Source organism: Dermacentor albipictus, chromosome 3 (assembly GCF_038994185.2).
Source record: "Dermacentor albipictus isolate Rhodes 1998 colony chromosome 3, USDA_Dalb.pri_finalv2, whole genome shotgun sequence".
NCBI lineage: Eukaryota > Metazoa > Arthropoda > Arachnida > Ixodida > Ixodidae > Dermacentor > Dermacentor albipictus.
The window spans coordinates 182,234,584-182,253,201 of NC_091823.1; the positions used below are offsets into that span (position 1 = coordinate 182,234,584).

Sequence of the window (18,618 nt, forward strand, 5' to 3'; positions counted from 1 at the left end):
AGGTCAATGCAGGCTTTGCCGAGTACATGGAGGCCGACGACAACGTTGCGTTCTGCAGTGAGGTGTCGCTGGATGACGCCATCGAGGAGGCTTTGCCTAGTGCCGACACCGCTGCGACATCAGGTGAGGACAATGACGATGCCACAGATGTCGTGATTGTGCCTACCATGTTCGCCGAGGTGCTGGGGCACATAGACGGCATCCGGAACTTCATCTGCTCACGTGCTGCCACAGAGGACCTCCTTATGGGCGTTGCCCAATTCGAGCGAAAGCTTTTAGTTCACGGATCAAGCAAGGTCCAAAAGAAACTTACCGACTTTTTTTAAAGTTCGCGCCGGCTGGTGGGAATCGCGGCAGTGGGCAGTGGACTGCCGTAAAGGTTGGTTTGAAGAAAGCAGGATTGGTACCTGTACTGGAGCAATAGTTCTTATCACATTTACTTTTTTGGTAATTTTGGTTTCCAAGCCCTGCAGAGTATGTTAGTAGATCAAAAATAACGTACAGCGCAAAGGACAAGGACAGCGATAGACGACATACACAGCGCTGACTTCCAACAAGATTTTATTGCGTTGCCACATCGTGTGTATATATACAAGAAGAGGCATGCGCAGAAAATGTACGATAGTCACAGGGGGTGTCCTAACAGCAAGTCATTGAACTAAGAACATGGTCACCTGAAAAAATAAAAATTAAGCATTACGATTACTATCTGTTTAGAAACGCGACTTCGCGACTTCGGTCAAAATGACAACACAAAGGGGACCATTGTCTAAGCAACAAGCTACATCTTACTAAACCCATAATTGGCAAGTGGAAGTTGTGCAGTTAGCAGCAACGGTTCTATGAGGTGATCTTGTATCGACTTCGTATTGGACACACACATCTTACACATGATTATCTCCTTCGAAAAGAAAGCCTGCCAACTTGCGAAAAATGCTATGAATCTCTTGCTGTGATACACATCCTTATGACAAGTCCACACATCGAAACATTGAGATAAAAGCTTTTAAACAACCTGTATAATTTACATATACCTTTACGCCCTGCCCTATTACTGGCAGTTGACCCGCTAGTGTTATTTACTAATTTGTTTGACTTTTTAGAGACAACTGGTTATTTACACCAACTATAATGTAATGCAAGTTTACCTATTTTAGTGTTGCGTTTTCTATTGTATTGTGACTGGCGCAGCATGACCTATGAGTGGTCTTTGCGCCATTGAACCCCCAACTGACCAACCATCACTGCCGATGCAAGACGAATGGCATATTGTAAGGGACACGTCGTTGGACATGTTGTAGCGTGATTTGCACTACAAATGTGCCAATGGCGACACGGTGCATATTCATACAAGTTGTTTTGCTTCCATGCTGCAACCGTTTCTACTTTATCCTGAATGAAAATGCGCAACAAGCACTCCCAATGCATGTGATGGCGCACTGTGGTCTTGTGGCCGGCGACACAGGCCTTTAGGGTTAGTGTAACGATCAGTTTATGAAAGACCCTTCCGCAATATAAGTGGCTGTGACCTTTGTCTTTCATTTACAAATTTTAAAAAAAGACAATTGTGCCTTTAATGGGGATAATTGGTTATACAAATTAATTCATTCCTACTTTTCATGATCTTGGGAGACTGTGTGATAGGTACAGAGTTTTCAAATAAGCTTCAGGTAGACATATTTTATATTTAGAATTATCAATACAGTCAAACCTCGATATATCGAACACGGATATATCGAATTATTGCGTATATCGAACACTTTCTATATCACGTGGAAAATCGCATGCATTTTTAATTTTTTATTTCGAACGGGGCCGGATGTAAAATGGATATATCGAACTCCGCCGCCCCAGACCAAGTGCGCTCTGTTGACAGGAGGCGAGCTTTCCCGCAACACTCTCGAAGATAGCGGCGGCGCGATGGGCCTTCTAGACTGCTGCGTACGACAGCTCCCACATCGGTTGCGCTGAGGGCGCCATTTGAACGTAGCGGCGTACACACGCGGCGGCTTGGAGCCAGCTACAGCCGGTCTGGGCCCGTCTCGAGCAGAGCGCGCGCTTCGCGCGCTTCTCTAAAGCGCGCGCACCCCGGCCGTGGAGCCAGTTGGAGCGCTTTGTCGGTGCTGAGCCACACAGCATGTGCATTGAGGACTTCGTTGGCGGTGACGACAGCACCGGAACAGTGGCGGAGTTAACAGACGTGGAGATCGCGGCAGAAGTGACTGCTGAGCGGCCAAAGGAAGACGCTGCCGAGGCTGATCCAGCAAGCGTTGATGTTGCCCCGCTCCCAACTGCAACTGAGGCTGTAGCTGCTTTGGCCTTTCTACGCCGCTACTGCGGCGCAATAGAAGGCACTGGACCGTCTCTTGTGGACCGTTTGGACTATGTTGAGGACGCCGTGGTCAAGCACGCGGTTGCCAATATGAAGCAGGCTACGCTGCTTCAGTACTTTCAGCGAACGAAATAAGTACTTTGTTTGAAGCTTTATGTGAGTATCTATTGCGCCACGATTGGTTCATTGATTGATTTGTGCTAGTTTTTGACGCGTTTTCTATGTGATTTTATATATCGAATTCTGGCTATATCGAACTATTTTGCGATCACCGCGCTGTTCGATATATCGAGGTTCGACTGTATATGAAACTATTTTGTGATCCCCGACATGGACTAGTGCATTGCGCTAGTCCCTGTCCCTTGATCTCTCGTCCTTGTCTGTGTTACGCATTTCATTCTTCCTAAGCATTATGAACCAAGTCGCCCAGCAACAAGCTTTATTGTTGTAGGTATTTGTGTTTTCTTCAATAAATCAGTAACTAAATAATGTAATAATAATAGCGACAAGATTACAAGGTTAGGAATGGAACAGAAGGCAATTCACTGTCGAGATTGTATGTGCATGCTGAAAATACCATCAAGGCAGAAAGTTGGGCTAGTTGGTGTGTCATGATTAATCAAAAGACTAGCGAAAAAACCGGCCTGCGCCATAAAACATGAATGCAAGTTTGTACCCTGCATTGTGGGGGTCGTATATTGAATACTTCTCTCTTGCGGTAGATGCTACGTGGGGCAGTCTGGTCGCTGCCTAAATGAACGGCTACAAGAGCACCGAACGCTGGTAGATTCATTAGCGGGGGGCGGCCATTTGGCCAAGCATTGTAAGCGGTGCGGGTGCGTGCCTGCGTTTGATTCCACAAGTGTGCTTGGTAGGAGAGGCACAAGGTGGGGGCGCGAGATTTGTGAGGCATATCACATTGACAGGGAAGGTGCTAACTGTGTCAGCACGACATCACTTGCCTTGTCCAAAAAAGAAAAAATGTACTTACAGAATAGTTTGCCACATTTTTATTACATTGTGCTTGTACTGTTTTAACCCTGCGTGCGCATGCACCACTGAAATGTATATGTGTGCCTTCTCTGGCAGTAAAACCTCAGTTGATGTTTAGCGCTCGTCCTGTCGTCTTCTCTGTGTCCCTGTTATTTGCGCTAGTCTTTTGATTACTGAAAATACCATATTTACTCGAATCTAGGCCGGCAACGATTCTAAGCCGACCCCCAAATGTCCAAAGCCAGAAAAAATTAAAAAGCTTACCTCGAATGTAGGCTGAACAAAATATGCGTGGACTGCGTTCACAAAATGAAAACAGCATTTATTTAATATGTACATGCCGAGCTCACTACGTTATCATCACTGCTAGCCTCGTTGCATATAGACCAGACCACACACACGCTTGCGGATGCGTGCAAGCTCTCTTCCGCAAGCATAGACAGTGCGGCACGGCTTGCACGCATAGAAACCCAGCGCAATCTCAGTGAACAGCTCTTCTCTCGGGCCAGGACGAATTTTTCTTCAACTGTGAGGCTTTTCTTTCAAGGAACCCGTATGGGTTTCCTTTGTAGCAATTGCTACGAACGGTTAGATGTCTGGTTTTCTCTTTATTAAATATTTTTCTCCACCTTGCGGGTTTTCGCATATCTATTACGTCAAGCTATTCTCTGTTATTCCTTGCTTATCTTCCTTATTGCTGTCCTCTCCTCGTTGCAGCACACGTGAAAAGCGTCCCCTGTTGCGCCATCCAATGACGGACGTTTTTGTCATCGATGCCGAAGTCTTGCTTGGCTATGTAACGTTTGACAATGCCTCTGTGGCTAGCACAACTTTTCATTTGAAAGCAGCACCATAGTGGCATCGCCTGTTTGGTGCCATACGATAGCGCCACGCTATGGGCCACTCCACACTTAGAGATGCCGCACGCCAAGCTATGTCGCTCGTGTACTTAAGTTGGCTACTGGTGTGGCTAGCGGTGGCTGCGATATTGACTTTTCTAAATGGCACAGCTATGCTCCATATTTATCATATTCAATTACAAACTGCCGTGTTTTTTAAAATCCTCGAATCTAAGCTGTCCCTAGAGTTTCGTATATGGTTATTTGAAGAAAACTATCGCCCTAGATTCGAATAAATACAGTATATGCCTACAGCGCAAGGTTACATGTGGATGCAGACTTGAAAATGCGGACAGCGTAGTTTTCTTTCTTTCTTGTCTCTTTACACGTCATCATTGCACTGTAAGCATATATTTTAGGATGACCCACCAACTAGCCCAAACTTTTGCCTTGCGCACATGAGCTTGGCACATATGCTATTGTTATAAGATAAGTGGATGAGGTTGATAATTAATGCAAGAGTGAAGCAGGCGAGCAGTGCGTAGCATCGATCTCATTGTCATCCAAAGAAATGCGTTATCTTGACAGCACACTGATGTGCTCTATGGATATGCCCTGTTTTCTGCTCAATAAGTTTGCTGGAAGTTGTGCTTTGGGGTTCTATATTCAAATCTTTTGCCTGAAGGCGCTAAACAGACCCAAATTTCAAACCTATAGTCGTATCCCAGACTAGTCCAGCCCTGTTCCCTAAAATTGCATGCACGGTACAACATTTTCAAATTAGCTCGCAGCACTCGGAACAAATAAATAGAGAAAATGTGTTCGTGAAAATTTTACTGGAATACAAAACTGTGTAGAATTTAATGGTGAGTATATATTGAGAAAATATAATGGTCTGGATACTGTGTTGATTATTTCAACCATTTTGCTGCAGGCCATGCGTCAGTGGTGGGAGATGAAGGCAAATCATTTTGATGTGATCCTCTTTTTCAAGGTGAGTCTTGCATTCCTTTGTCAACCTTAGTGCATTTAATTTGGTGGGAAAGCATTAATGATAGGTAGCATGGAGACTTGTGTGCTTCAATAAATGAGTCTCCTGATTAGCACAGCTCTTCCAATGTGTGCTATAGCGAAATGAAAAAAAAATCATTGTACTAGCTTGACAGTTTACAGTTCCTGTTTTTGTGGTTCCAATCATGCTGTCGGTCAACGACATTCCACTAACTGTTGGAAAAGAGGCCAGGGCAGTGACACAACCACAGGAAACGGTTATAATTAAAAAAAAAAAATTTTAAGGGATGCTTGTAAAATGGAAAGTTGGGAAAGTTCGTACAGATACATTTTCTGCTAGATTTGAGCATGCACAGGTGACCAGTACCACAAAGAAAGGAAGACATGAACAGATGTGCTCATAAATTGTGCATGCTGACTGCTACAAGAGCTTGTTTCAAAAATAGTGGGTGTAAGAACTCGAAAGGCAGTGTGCAGATTTACACTGGCCTAGTAGAAAAACGTATGTATTCACTTTTTCTATCAATTGGCAAACATTGTCTTGAAGTGAAGGGTTTGACAAAAGCATGTCTGCTCAAAATTAATCATGGTCAAAGGTAAAAATGTAGGTTAAACTCAAATGTGTTGTATATTTATTGTCTAGTCACATGTTGTGAAATTTTCTTTCTGGCTATTTATAAAGGGTAATTCCTCAAGAGATTGAGCATACATGTTCGCTTGATATTTTTCTTTTCTCTCAGTTTTTTTTATGTTATGTAGGTATATTCAAACTGCTCGAAACTGAACATTTGATTCCCCAATAGTGCTCCCAGCATGCAAAAAAGAAATTCATATATATTTTTAGAATAAAAACAGGAACACCGCAGCACAGGACGAGCGAGTAAAGAGCACAGGACAGAGCAAGGGCATATATATTTTAAGGTGATGCTGCGGGCATCCTGCTCCCACTAACTGCAATATTTTCTCACTTAACGGTCGAATGCTCTGACAGCCCGAGATGCGTTTTTGAGAGCCCGAGCTACGGCAACTGTAATGTGCCGTCGCGACGATTCAATCATTTTCTTGTTTTCTAAATTCTTGGACATTTCAATATTATTTCTCAAGTTGCATCGCACTGTATGTTCATCGGTCTTCAAAGCGTGCAATTTCCCTCTGCTTGATTTTCGTAATCCGATGCATTAATTCATAACACAAACATGACCATATGCCGTGCCTTTTTTAATGTACGTCTTACTGCTCCCTTTCCGTTCCAGTGAACTTGCCAGTATCGTATCTAGCATCAACAAGTTCATAGACCAAACCATCATGACATTAGCTGGGCAGCGGGCGCGGGCGAGCATCTCAGTGCGCGTTTTCTGCTACTCACTAAACATCGCGCAGTCCCGGCGTCTAGCAGAAATGTTCCTCGCGTCTGTGCTCGCTGCATACCCGAGTTGTAGCCAATGGCTGTCTGCCGGTTCTAAGTTTCGCCAGCCAAGCTTCATGCAGCACCTTGCCCTGTGGTTACGTGGGAATAAGGCTGATGCCGGGCTCCGTTGCATGCGTCCGACACTGCGGCACCGAGCAGTAGCCTACCATGCTGCACGCCTCTAATGGCAGCCACTACCTATTATAGTACTTTCAAATGTTGTCAAGCAGACACCCAAGGCGGTAAAGCCTCACCACTTTATCAGAACTGTGGCGCAGGTGGGACTTTCATTTAGTTTCACTTTCGTTTTCAGCTCGCTTCGGCGCTTCCGAAGCAGCCGACATGGCCGCTTTTCCAGTGGTCGAGCTCGCCGCCAATACACCACACTCTGTAAGACAGATGGGTGAAGGTACTTATGGCAATAGGGTTGGCGACGATAGCTGTAAATGCTGCATGTGACGACCTGGGCAAAGATGTGCTGGTACCGGAATAAGAGACTGTATGTGCTGTTTTCGCGTGAGGCGGGTGGCTGTATACTGCTCTCGATCGCGTGCGCCTTGCCGGAAAATGTATACAGTGCAGTCCATTTATAACAATACCACATATAACGATATATCGGTTATAACGATGGGTCCACATGGGACTGTCATTTTATGCATTAGGTCTATGGGGGAAAAAAAAACATTTACAGTCGAAACCTGTGGTAATGAAATCCCGAGGGAACAAAATTCTCGCCGCAGCAAAATATTTTCAGATCCCCGGCGAACAGCCATAGGAGTCAATGCATTTCCTATCTCGCAACAATAAAACTTTTTTCTATAGCAATCCCTCATTAACGAAATTTTCTGAAACGACAGACCACAAATTATCTACTCACGTAACACTAATTGTGTCCAGAAACTGCTCAAATGCATTCGTTGTGCGCTTAAACTCCATTGCCTACTGCCACAGCCCACTTGCGTGACCGCCGCCATCACTGTTTACAATAAAAAAACGCCTCGCACCACCTCATGACAGGCGACAGTGATGATGATGATGGTGGTCATTCGCCCGTCGCAACGGGTGACTGCGCAGCATGGAGGAAGAAAACTCAGGAAAGGCCTTGATGTTTCCTTCCTCCATGCTGCGCAGTGTCCGGGCCAAAAATGCAATTATTAGTATTTAATTGATACAAATAAAAAAAAAGACAAGAATCATAGGCGATCTCGCAGTGAGCACATTTTATTTAATTCTGTACAGCATGTGCTAAATGCGAAGCGAAACGCCTGCGTGCGTGGCAGCCAAATCGACATCTACTACACGTGGAGACTCCGATAACCCTGATGACGCTTTGTCAGTGGGCTTTGTATACCGCCGTACATGGTTGTGTGCTCAGTGTCGTTTGTTCTAGAGTGCGTCAATTGTGTGTCTGTGTGCCAATCGGACCATTTGCTTTGACAGCCTGCTAAGGTGCCACCTCCAGCCAAAAAGAGGAAATTTTTGACACTGCAGGATAAGGCTGCAATTATTGCCCAAGCTGAAAAGGGCAGGAAGAAAATGGACATCACCGAAGAATTTGGAATTGCGTGCAGTTCGATATCTACGATTCTGAAAAACAAGGCCTCCATTCTCCGCGCGCTCGGAAATGGTGTGAATGTGAAGAACAAAACGGTGAGCGCTGCGGCATTTCGAGACAGGCAAGACGGTGTTTGCGTGGTTTTGTGAACAGCATGCCAACAAAGGGCCGCTGTCTGGCAGAGTTCTTCAGTAGAAAATGCTGGACTTTGCGTGCATTCTCGGGCACGCTGATTTTAAAGCTAGCCCTGGCTGGTTGAGTCGTTTCAAAGCTTGCCACGACATAGCGGCCAAAGTCATTTCCGGGGAGGCAGCAGCCGTCAACCCTGTGACAACGTCGTCGCGGCTGCTGACCAACTAAGAAGTATTGGACCAGTACAAGCCCTCGGATATTTATAACGCAGATGAGACGGCCTTATTCTACAAGATGCTGCCATCGAAGACCCTGGACTTAAAAGGCCAGAAATGCCGCGGGGGGGAACACAGCAAGCGGCGTGTCACAATTTTGTTGTGCACTAACATGGACGGCACAGATAAACGGCCACTGCTAGTAATCGGCAGAAGTAAGAAGCCCTGCTGCTTCAAAGGAAATCGTCGGCTGCCCGTACAATACACCGCAAACCTGAAGGCATGGATGAACCGGGCCAAATTTAGAAGCTGGCTCGAGGCCTTCGATACGGACATGCGGAAGGCAGGCAGATCGCTCTGCCTTTTTTTGGACAATTGCAGTGCCCATTATGTCGGTGACATGAAACTGGGAAATGTACGCTTGGTTTTTTTTCCACCGAACTGCATTTCCGTGCTGCAGCCGCTTGATCAAGGCGTCATTCGTTGCGTCAAGTGCGCCTACAGAGAGAGGCTCATTCAGCGTCTGCTGCTGTTCAAGTGTGCCACCGTAGTGGACATTTTCATGGCGCTTGACATGGTGGGCGCCGCATGGGCTGCAACGTCGCCAGCCGGGATAGCTAATTGTTTTAAACATGCCGGCTGCATTGCCACTCGGCAAGCATCATGCGCTGATCCAGTGGCATCACAAGAAGATTCGCCTGAAGGTGCACTCGATGACAGTGCTGACGGCGCAGTGCCGCCATCGCTGGCCCACGCATTGGATGAACTCTCTGCCATGACAGATGGTGTTCCAGATGGCCTCAGCGTCGATGAGTTCGTTCGTGTGGATGAAGGTGTTGTCGTGCATGAAGAGATGACTGATGAGGTCATCATAAGTAGCGTGAGCCAAGGTGCCGACGACGCTGACGACCACCAGGCACCTAATCGTGAGAAGACTGCAAACCCGCGGGATGTGTTGAATGCGTTCGATGTAATTTGTTCATTTTTCGGTGAGCATGATGACGACGTGGCAATGGACCACTTTTTGCAGTGCGAGTTGAGAGCAGTAAAATTGCTGCAAGGCAAGGCTCGGCAAAGTAAGCTGACTGACTTTTGGCAATAAATTTTTTTTTGCTAGCCAATTCCCTTCCCCGTCTTTTCTGCCTCATTCTCGCGCTAACGAAATTCCCGCAAAAGACAAATGTTTTGCTTTCCCCGGTGATTTCGTTATTGCGGGTTTCGACTGTATAACTATAGGTTATTCACCGTATATTGGATATAATGATCGAAATTATGCCGTCTAATGATAATCATGACATTTGCATTGCTTAGTTCCCTGAAACGAACATTGTCGAGACAAGGCGATGTTTACCTCCGTAAGTTCGTATCTGCCGCCATTACCGCGCAGCGCGTCCTGCTCGCCCGAGCACTGGAGAGTAGCTGACTAGGCGCAGCGCGCCACAAGATGGCGCTAGCTCTTTCATGCACGTCGGCCACAGTCGCTCCGAAAGAGGAAGAAAAGCGACAAGCAAAGGGGTGTGGTGGCGCCCGTACCACACTGAGTCTCTCTCTTGCGCGATAGCAGGCTGATGCCACCGAAGCAGCGTGCAACCAGCGGTACAACCCAGTGACCCAATTCGAAGATGGCGCCGACAAAGCACAAAGCTGTGTCGCTTCACACAAAGATGGATATTCTGCAGGGCTCTTGATGCGGCTTCAAGTTGAGTGCCCTCATGAAGAAGTATGAGCTCTCCCAGTCGACGACATCAACGATCTTGAAAACCATGAGCACCGTGATTGTGAAGGCAGGAGCTATCAGCGGCCATGCCGATCAGCGGAAAAGGGTTAGACCTTTTGTATGCCGATGTTGAAGAGGCACTTTACCAGTGGTTCATCACACTCGCGCGCATAATGTTCCTATTAGTGGGCGTATACTTGCCACTAAAGCGAAAAACTTCGCTTTTCTTCTGGGACGCCCAAATTTTGAGCCTGGGGGAGGCTTGATTCAGCGCTTTAAAGAGCGGCACGGAATGGTTTGCAAAAAGGTGGTAGGGGAAACGGCGTCTTTGGACACACAAGCAAAGCAGCAGTGGCTGCAGACAAAGCTGCCCGGCATGCTGGAGCGCTATGCGCGGTAGGACATATATAATTGCGACAAAATTGCTCTGTTTTTTCAAATGTTGCCATCGAAGTCTCACGTTCTTAAAGGAGATCGATGCCCCGCCGGGAAGTACTCGAAACTTAGGGTGACCATGTTGCTGTGCGTTAGCATGGACAAGAGCCATCGTCTCAAGCCTTTCATGATCGGGTTATTAAAGAATCCAACATGCTTTAAGAATCGGCACATCCCGGTCCGCTATCGCAGCATGAAGAAGGTGTGGATGACCTGTGACCTGTTCGAAGAATGGCTGCTTGAGTTCGACAGTTTAATTGAAGGCCAAGGAAGAAAAGTAGTCTTGCTACTTGACAACTGTAGTGCACACAGCGTTAACCCGAAGCTAACATCTGTCGAATTGATGTTTCTGCTTCCGAATACTAAGGCAGGTCTGCAGCCGTTGGACGTCGGCGTGATCGCCAACTTTAAGGTCCTGTGTTGGCGGCGCATGCTGGAGTGGCTAATTTTAGCCATTGACCGGGCAGCTCCTGGCACGTCGGGTCATGCAGACGGGCCTCCTGACCTGAAGATCAGCTTTTTGAAAGCCGTGCGCTTCATTTATGGTGCATGGTATGAAGTAAAGCAGTCAGCCATATACGACTGCTTCAAAAAGGCGGGCTTTGTGCGTCAGGACGAACTTCCCCAACTCACTGGGACCAACACGGTGGAAGCCGCTGACATAACCGAGCTCTGGGAGCTCTTTTCTACTGGTGACACAGGTGGTACGTCGATGGAGGAGTTTTTGACTGCAGACAGTGCTGCCTCATTCTGCAGAGATCAGCAGTGAGGCGATCGCCGAAGATGTGCTGTCTTGACAGGTGACAAAGTTGCAAGCAAAGTCCCAGTTGTCACAACATATATGCTCGGAAAAGCTTCGAAATTGGCCCGAGAAGCATGGCATGTGCTCAGATTTTGATCTGTAGATGAGATCAAGGTTAAGGCCATCAAATGTGCAAGCTGCATTAGAGTACTTTTCCAAGGATGAACTTGGGTGCTTTTGGCATAACCAGAACAAGAATGGCATTGTGTCAGTCATCACGAACGACCAGAAAGAGTATGTCTTGAAGCGACTTATGACATGTTCTCTCTGCGAAATGTTCCACATGTTCAGAGCAGCTCATCCCGGAACTGCCACTGCTGTGTAAAACTTTTACAGCCTGCATTCTGTAGGGATGCGCGACTCACGCGTCCTCGATATCATGTTTTCCCGCATAGCTCCCGTCTCCTGCAATCCGGCTTCGCCGCGTGGCCTGGGGCCTGCGGCGGTCGGTGTGGTTTAAGCGCAGTTCAAGAGATGGCGCGAGTGTTGCGCTGCTAATGCCGCTTGCCGGCAAGGTCACTGAGGCGCAGAAAAAGAAGGCGCTTCCTCTTGGTTCGGGGATGGCAAGCAGCGTGGATGTGCCGCGCGTGTGCCGATCCATGCTTCTTTTTCAGGCTTGTAGCACAGCTCAGAAAGAGCAAAAAAGGAAGGAGGTAAGGGTAATGAAAGGGAATGGAAAACAGAGTGAGCGCAGATCCCAACTCGCCCAAAGTGCCACGCTTTTGATCATACTTCTGCGCGACAGTCTTCTGAGGCCTCGTTCGAACGCGCCACTGTTCGCGTGACCATACACGCGAACGACCAGGCATTGGGATCCAGCATGGGGTGAACATATTCGCTTGTTATCTGGTCGCGGTGAGTCGGACTTCTGCAATTTGTCGCGCGCCCACATCTGGCTGCCCAACACGGACCTCTTGGGACATCGGACAATAGTTTTAAGTTTTGCTTCGTTCGAGACGTTTGAACCAAGGCATAGGGCTAGCGTAGATTTTGATCGCTAGCGTTGGCGGTGTGCTTTCTTGAGCGAGGCGACGTTGGCTGTAGTGTGTTTGAACTTGTCAACATGCTAAGCCTTTTCGCAAATGTTCTTTTAAAATGAAATTTGTTGGTACGAGAGCCACGTGGTCTACATCCTGGGAGACCGAGGCGTAGCGCCCGCGGAGCATTGGCATGCCTGAAGCGAGTGAGTACGGAAGCCTCGTGGGTGGTCCGAATTTCTTATGTAAATAGCTTCTTCTATCTCTTTGACTCGGATGAAGTCGCGGCTCTGGGAGCCGGGTGGCCGCGGGCCACGGGTGCCACTACAGGCTGACTGGTATTGCGGCCTGGCACCGGGCGCTCCGACACCGCCTGGGACGGTGGACGCCGTCAACTCGGATGCTGTGTGCACCGAGCGGAGTAGGACCACCTCACAGAGCTGACGTCTCCTCGTGGCTGCCTGTTTTGCGCTCATTTTGGATGTTGTTTTTGGATGCCGGTTGTTGTCAGGGTAGCGAATCTTTAGGCCTAAGGCTTAACGAAGCTGCCTGTCACATGTGTAGGGACACAACCTGGTGGTGTGTCCCTGATGGACGGTGGCGTTGACGTGTTGCACTTTGCTTCCCTCATTCTAGTTAGCTTCGCACGAATTGAAATTACTCGTCCGACTCAAGGAAGCGAGCTTCGTTCACGTGAACTTAGCATCTGAGTAGCTGCCCGATCTTTTGCTAGCCGAGTTGAACATCGTACCACGTGGGCGATGCGCATGCAGAATTTCTCTCCCTTGCACTACTTTAGTGTTTGCCGAGTGTGTTGAGTGTACGCAGCGTGAGTGGAGTCAAGCCTGGTTTGCCGTCACCTGCACGTTGTCTGCGCTGCTGCCCCAAACTACCTGGTGATGCTGTGGCCAGTTCGGCGCAGCGACTTTGGCGGCCGCCTGTATCCAGCTCGTAACCCTCGACGGTGGAGAAAAGAGCCGGCGGTCACCAACAGCTACTGCGGCTCTCGCCAGCATTGCGGGAGCGACGCTTGCTCGTGCCGACTACTGTGTCACCGTTTCCGGAGTCCTGGCCAGGAATCATGCCGTCGAGCATGCAGAGCTGCTGCTGTGACCAGTGGACTAGCGGTGTACCCAAGGGCAATGTCAGCTCACATGTTATGGACAGCATGTGGACATTTCCTCGCCGCGGCCGCTGTTGCATGTACTAACTTGTACGTGAAGCATGCGTTGATGTTAGACCGTGTGACATGTTTCGCCGGAGTATGTAGTGATATAAGATTGGGGGGATGTGGGGATGCGCGACTGTGACGCGTTCCCTGATATTGACACGTATACTTATCTTTATCGGGCGACCACGTTTGGCCGCCTAACAAATGTTATCGCACAGCGCGGAACGCGCCTGCATGTATCCGAACCTTCTGGAAAGTTATCGATGCTTCTATCCGCTGTCTGTTGTCGCCGAACCTTGTGTTATCTGATTTCATCGCTTGACGCGAATGGTGTAGAACATTGTAGAAGGCATGCGGGTCCCAACGATTAGTCTGGAACATTCGATGACTGCTCTATAAAAGCCGACGCGCTTGACCCGCGGATCAGATTTTCGACGATCGCCGAGCGTGTTCGCCGCTATCGTTGTGCTATAAGTGTAGCCTGTTTTGTGGGCACAGGTTCGCCCAATAAAAGTTAGTTTTGTCGTTCACAGTACTGCTACTGTGTTATTCAACGTCACGACTTTGTGACATCTGGTGGAGGTGCTTTACGTTCATGTACCGGACACCCCCGACAAGCCGTAATTCAAGCCCGGACCGCAAAGACAACACCAGCGCCGTCCCGGAACGTCGAGCAAGCCGCCGTCTTCAACAGCTGCCCCCGGAGCACGGACTTTTACCTGAGACCAAGAAGATTGTGTGCAAGGCAACTCCAATGGCAGCCCCAGCGTCCCCCATCGTGCTGCAGCAGCCCAGGGAACCACCGACGTTCCGCGGTTCCACATTTGAGGACCCGGAAAGCTGGCTGGAAGCGTATGAGAGGGTCGCTAAGTTTAACAGCTGGGCAAACGAGGACAAGCTGCGACATGTTTATTTCGCATTGGAGGATGCCGCCAGGACGTGGTTCGAGAATCGCGAAGCCACCTTGACGACGTGGGACCTGTTCCGAAGCGGCTTTTTGCAAACATTTACAAGCGCCATGCGAAAAGAGCGAGCCCAAGTTCTACTGGAGACCAGAGCACAGCTGCCGAATGAGACGATCGCTATTTTTACTGAGGAAATGAACCGTCTGTTCCGCCACGCCGACCCCGAAATGTCCGAGGACAAGAAAGTCCGCCTGCTGATGCGTGGTGTAAAGGAGGAACTTTTCGGCGCAATGATACGAAGCCCACCGACGACCGTAGAAGAGTTCCTTCGCGAGGCCACCAGCATTGAGAAGACACTCGAAATGCGGAACCGGCAATTCAAACGCCGAACGAGCACGACAAACTACGCCGGAGTTCACTCACTGGCCACCGCCGACCTGCGCGAGACCATCAGGGCAGTCGTACGAGAGGAGCTTCAGAAGATCTTCCTGTCGTCGCAGCCTCAAGTGGCCTCGATCGCTGACATCGTCAAAGATGAGGTTCAGCGGTCGCTTGGAGTTCCGGAGGTGCAACCTCAATTACCGCTACCCCAACCCGAAGCGATGACCTACGCCGCCGTCGTACGCTGTCAAGGTCCTCCTCCGCGACCGCGCCAGGGCCTTGTAATGCCGCAATTCCGTCGACCACCACCGCCGCCACCGACAGCACGCCCACCCGTCGCCCAGCGGAGCTACCCGAGGAAGACCGACGTTTGGCGCGCTCCTGACCACCGCCCGCTCTGCTACCACTGCGGGGAAGCGGGTCACATCTACCAATGATGTCGATACCAGGAAATGGGACTGCGAGGTTTCGCCGTTAACGCACCGCGCCCGCAGCAAGGTGAACGCCCTCGCGATATCGCTGACTACCTCGCGGCTACTCAGTGGAGCTCTCGACGACCGTCGCGTTCACCATCACCAGGCCGCTACCTGTCGCCGCAGCGCCGACCATACACTGGCCCAGCTCGGGGCCGGTCAGCGAGCCCATATCCGGAAAACTAAAAGCAGCGACCGATGGAGGTGCGGTTGCTGTCCGTTAAACTGTCGAAGATCCTCCGCCGCCGACGAAGACGCCGAAGAAACTACCCCGACGACATAACGACACGCCGCCGTCCCGACGAAGTCTGGAAGTAAAGAATACGACGACGAAAGACAACCTGATGACGCGACGTTCCAGCTTCAGTTTAACACAACGCAGCTGTGATTCGACGCCAAGACCTAACTGCAACGCCAGACAAAGGACCACCGACCTCGACGTGCTTCTCGACTGCAACGCAGTTACCGCCTTAGTGGACACAGGGGCTGATTACTCCGTAATGAGTGGACACATCGCCGGCCATTTGAAGAAAGTTAAAACTGCATGGGAAGGCCCTCAAATTCGAACCGCTGGAGGACACCTCATTACGCCGACTGGAGCCTGCACGGCAAGAATTACCGTTCATGACCGGACTTACCCGGCCACCTTCGTTATCCTCCAACAGTGTTCATGAGACGTCATTCTCGGCATGGACTTCCTCAACCAACACAGCGCAGTCATTGACCTGAAGTCGAAGTCAATAACTCTGTCGGAAGACCATGCGATACCGTCAGAGAACCCTCGTAGTCACCACGCCTTGAGTGTGCTCGAAGATCAAGTGAGCATCCCGCCTCGCTCCAGCATTGTTATTTCGGTCGGCACCGAAACACCCGCTGACGTAGAAGGTGTCATCGAAGGCGACCAACGTCTACTGCTAGACCGTGAAATTTGCGTCGCGAGGGGGATCGCTCGACTGCACGGAGGAAACACGAAAGTGTTGCTGACAAACTTCAGCCAGGAGTTCAAGCACATCAACAAGGGCACGACGATCGCATACATCGAGGAAATTCTGGAAAACAGCAATGCGTTTGTCCTCTCGGATTCCGCCGCATCTACGCCAACGACCATGGTTGCCGAACCAGACTACGACATTAATCCAAGTCTCCCCGTGATTAAGCAACAGCAGCTCAGAAGTCTGCTCCAACGATACAAAGGCTGCTTTTCGACGTAATCGAGGATTCGACAAACACCAGTCGCCAAGCATCGCATAATAACCGAAGACTGCGCTCGACCTCTCCGCCAGAGCCCTTACCGAGTTTCGCCGTGAGAACGCGAAGCTATAAGAGAACAAGTCGACGAAATGCTGCGCGACGACATCATCCAGCCGACGAAAAGCCCGTGGGCATCCCCTGTTGTCCTGGTGAAGAAAAAGGACGGAACCCTTCGTTTCTGCGTTGATTATCGTCGTCTGAACAAGATCACGAAGAAGGACGTATACCCTCTCCCACGGATAGACGATGCATTGGATCGACTCTGCAACGCTAAATACTTCTCCTCGATGGACCTCAAGTCTGGCTATTGGCAAATAGAAGTCGACGAAAGAGATCGTGAAAAGACCACCTTCATCACCCCAGACGGCCTCTACGAGTTCAAGGTTATGCCATTTGGACTGTGCTCGGTGCCTGCAACGTTCCAGCGCGTGATGGACACGGTTTTAGCAGGATTGAAGTGGCAGACCTGTCTCGTTTACTTGGATGACGTCGTTGTATTCGCCGGAAGTTTTGACGATCACCTTAGGCGGCTTGCCACAGTACTAGAGGCCATTAAGTCATCAGGGCTCACTCTGAATCCAGAAAAGTGCCGCTTCGCTTACGATGAGCTTCTATTCCTAGGCCACGTCATCAGCAAATCCGGAGTACGCCCCGACCCCCAGAAAACAGCTGCCATCGCAAAGTTCCCGCAGCCCACCGACAAGAAGGTAGTGCGTAGATTTCTTGGCATGTGTGCCTACTACAGGCGGTTTGTCAAGGACTTTTCACGCATCGCTGACCCGCTGACACAGCTAACTAAATGTGACGTCGAGTTCAAGTGGGAAACGCCACAGGCCGACGCATTTCAAGAACTCAAACGACGCATGCAGTCGCCGCCCGTACTTGCGCACTTCGACGAGCACGCCGATACCGAAATACACACTGACGCCAGTAGCCTAGGCCTCGGTGCCGTCCTAGTCCAGAGAAAAGATGGACATGAACACGTGATAGCTTACGCTAGCCGACCATTGTCAAAAGCAGAAGGGAATTATTCTACAACCGAAAAGGAATGCCTCGCCATCGTTCGGGCCACAGCGAAATTTCGCCCTTACCTATATGGCACGCCATTCAAGGTGGTCAGCGATCATCACGCGTTGTGTTGGCTAGCTAACCTAAAGGACCCTTCAGGACAGCTGGCACGGTGGAGCCTCAGGCTACAAGAATACGACATCACTGTAACCTACAAGTCCGGACGAAAACACTCAGATGCCGATTGCCTATCCCGCGCCCCCATTGACCCGCCGCCGCAAGATGACGAGGATGACGACGCCTTCCTTGGAATAATAAGCGCGGAAGACTTCGCCGAACAGCAACGAGGAGACTCGGAGCTAAAAGCCCTAGTCGAGTATTTGGAAGGGCACACCGACGTTGTCCCAAGGGCATTTAAGCGTGGATAATCTTCGTTCACGCTTCAAAACAACCTACTCGTGAAGAAGAACTTCTCACCAGTCCGCGCCAACCACCTTCTTGTTGTTCCGTCAGTGCTACGTCCAGAAGTACTGCACGCCCTGCATGACGATCCGACCGCTGGGCACCTCGGTTTCTCCCGGACGCTATCGAGGATACAAGAAAGGTATTACTGGCCGCACCTAACCGCCGATGTCGCCCATTACGTCAAGACATGCCGCTACTGTCAGCGACGCAAGACACCACCGACAAGACCAGCGGGATTACTACAGCCGATCCAGCCTCCTTACCGACCTTTTCAGCAGATCGGGATGGACCATTTGGGACCGTTTCCAACATCAGCTTCCGGAAATAAGTGGATTGTCGTGGCGACGGACTATCTCACCCGCTTCGCTGAAACTAAAGCTCTACCGAAAGGCAGCGCAGCCGAAGTGGCAAAATTTTTTGTCAAGAACATCCTGTTGCGACATGGTGCTCCAGAAGTCCTCATCACTGACAGAGGAACGGCTTTTACAGCAGAGCTCACCCAAGCCATTCTGCAACACAGCCAGACAAGCCACAGGAGGACAACTGCC

The 18,618-nt window shown here is 49.7% G+C and overlaps 1 protein-coding gene across 1 annotated transcript in view; it reads left to right on the plus strand.

Annotated features, from left to right (window-relative positions):
* Nucleotides 1–18,618, plus strand: part of LOC135918083 (DNA mismatch repair protein Msh6-like) — a 564,077-nt gene that overhangs the window by 216,323 nt on the left and 329,136 nt on the right. The window contains exon 9 of the mRNA XM_065451744.2: nt 5,099–5,158. Within this exon, the coding sequence (XP_065307816.2) occupies nt 5,099–5,158 (60 nt within the window). The remainder of the gene's footprint in view (nt 1–5,098; nt 5,159–18,618) is intronic.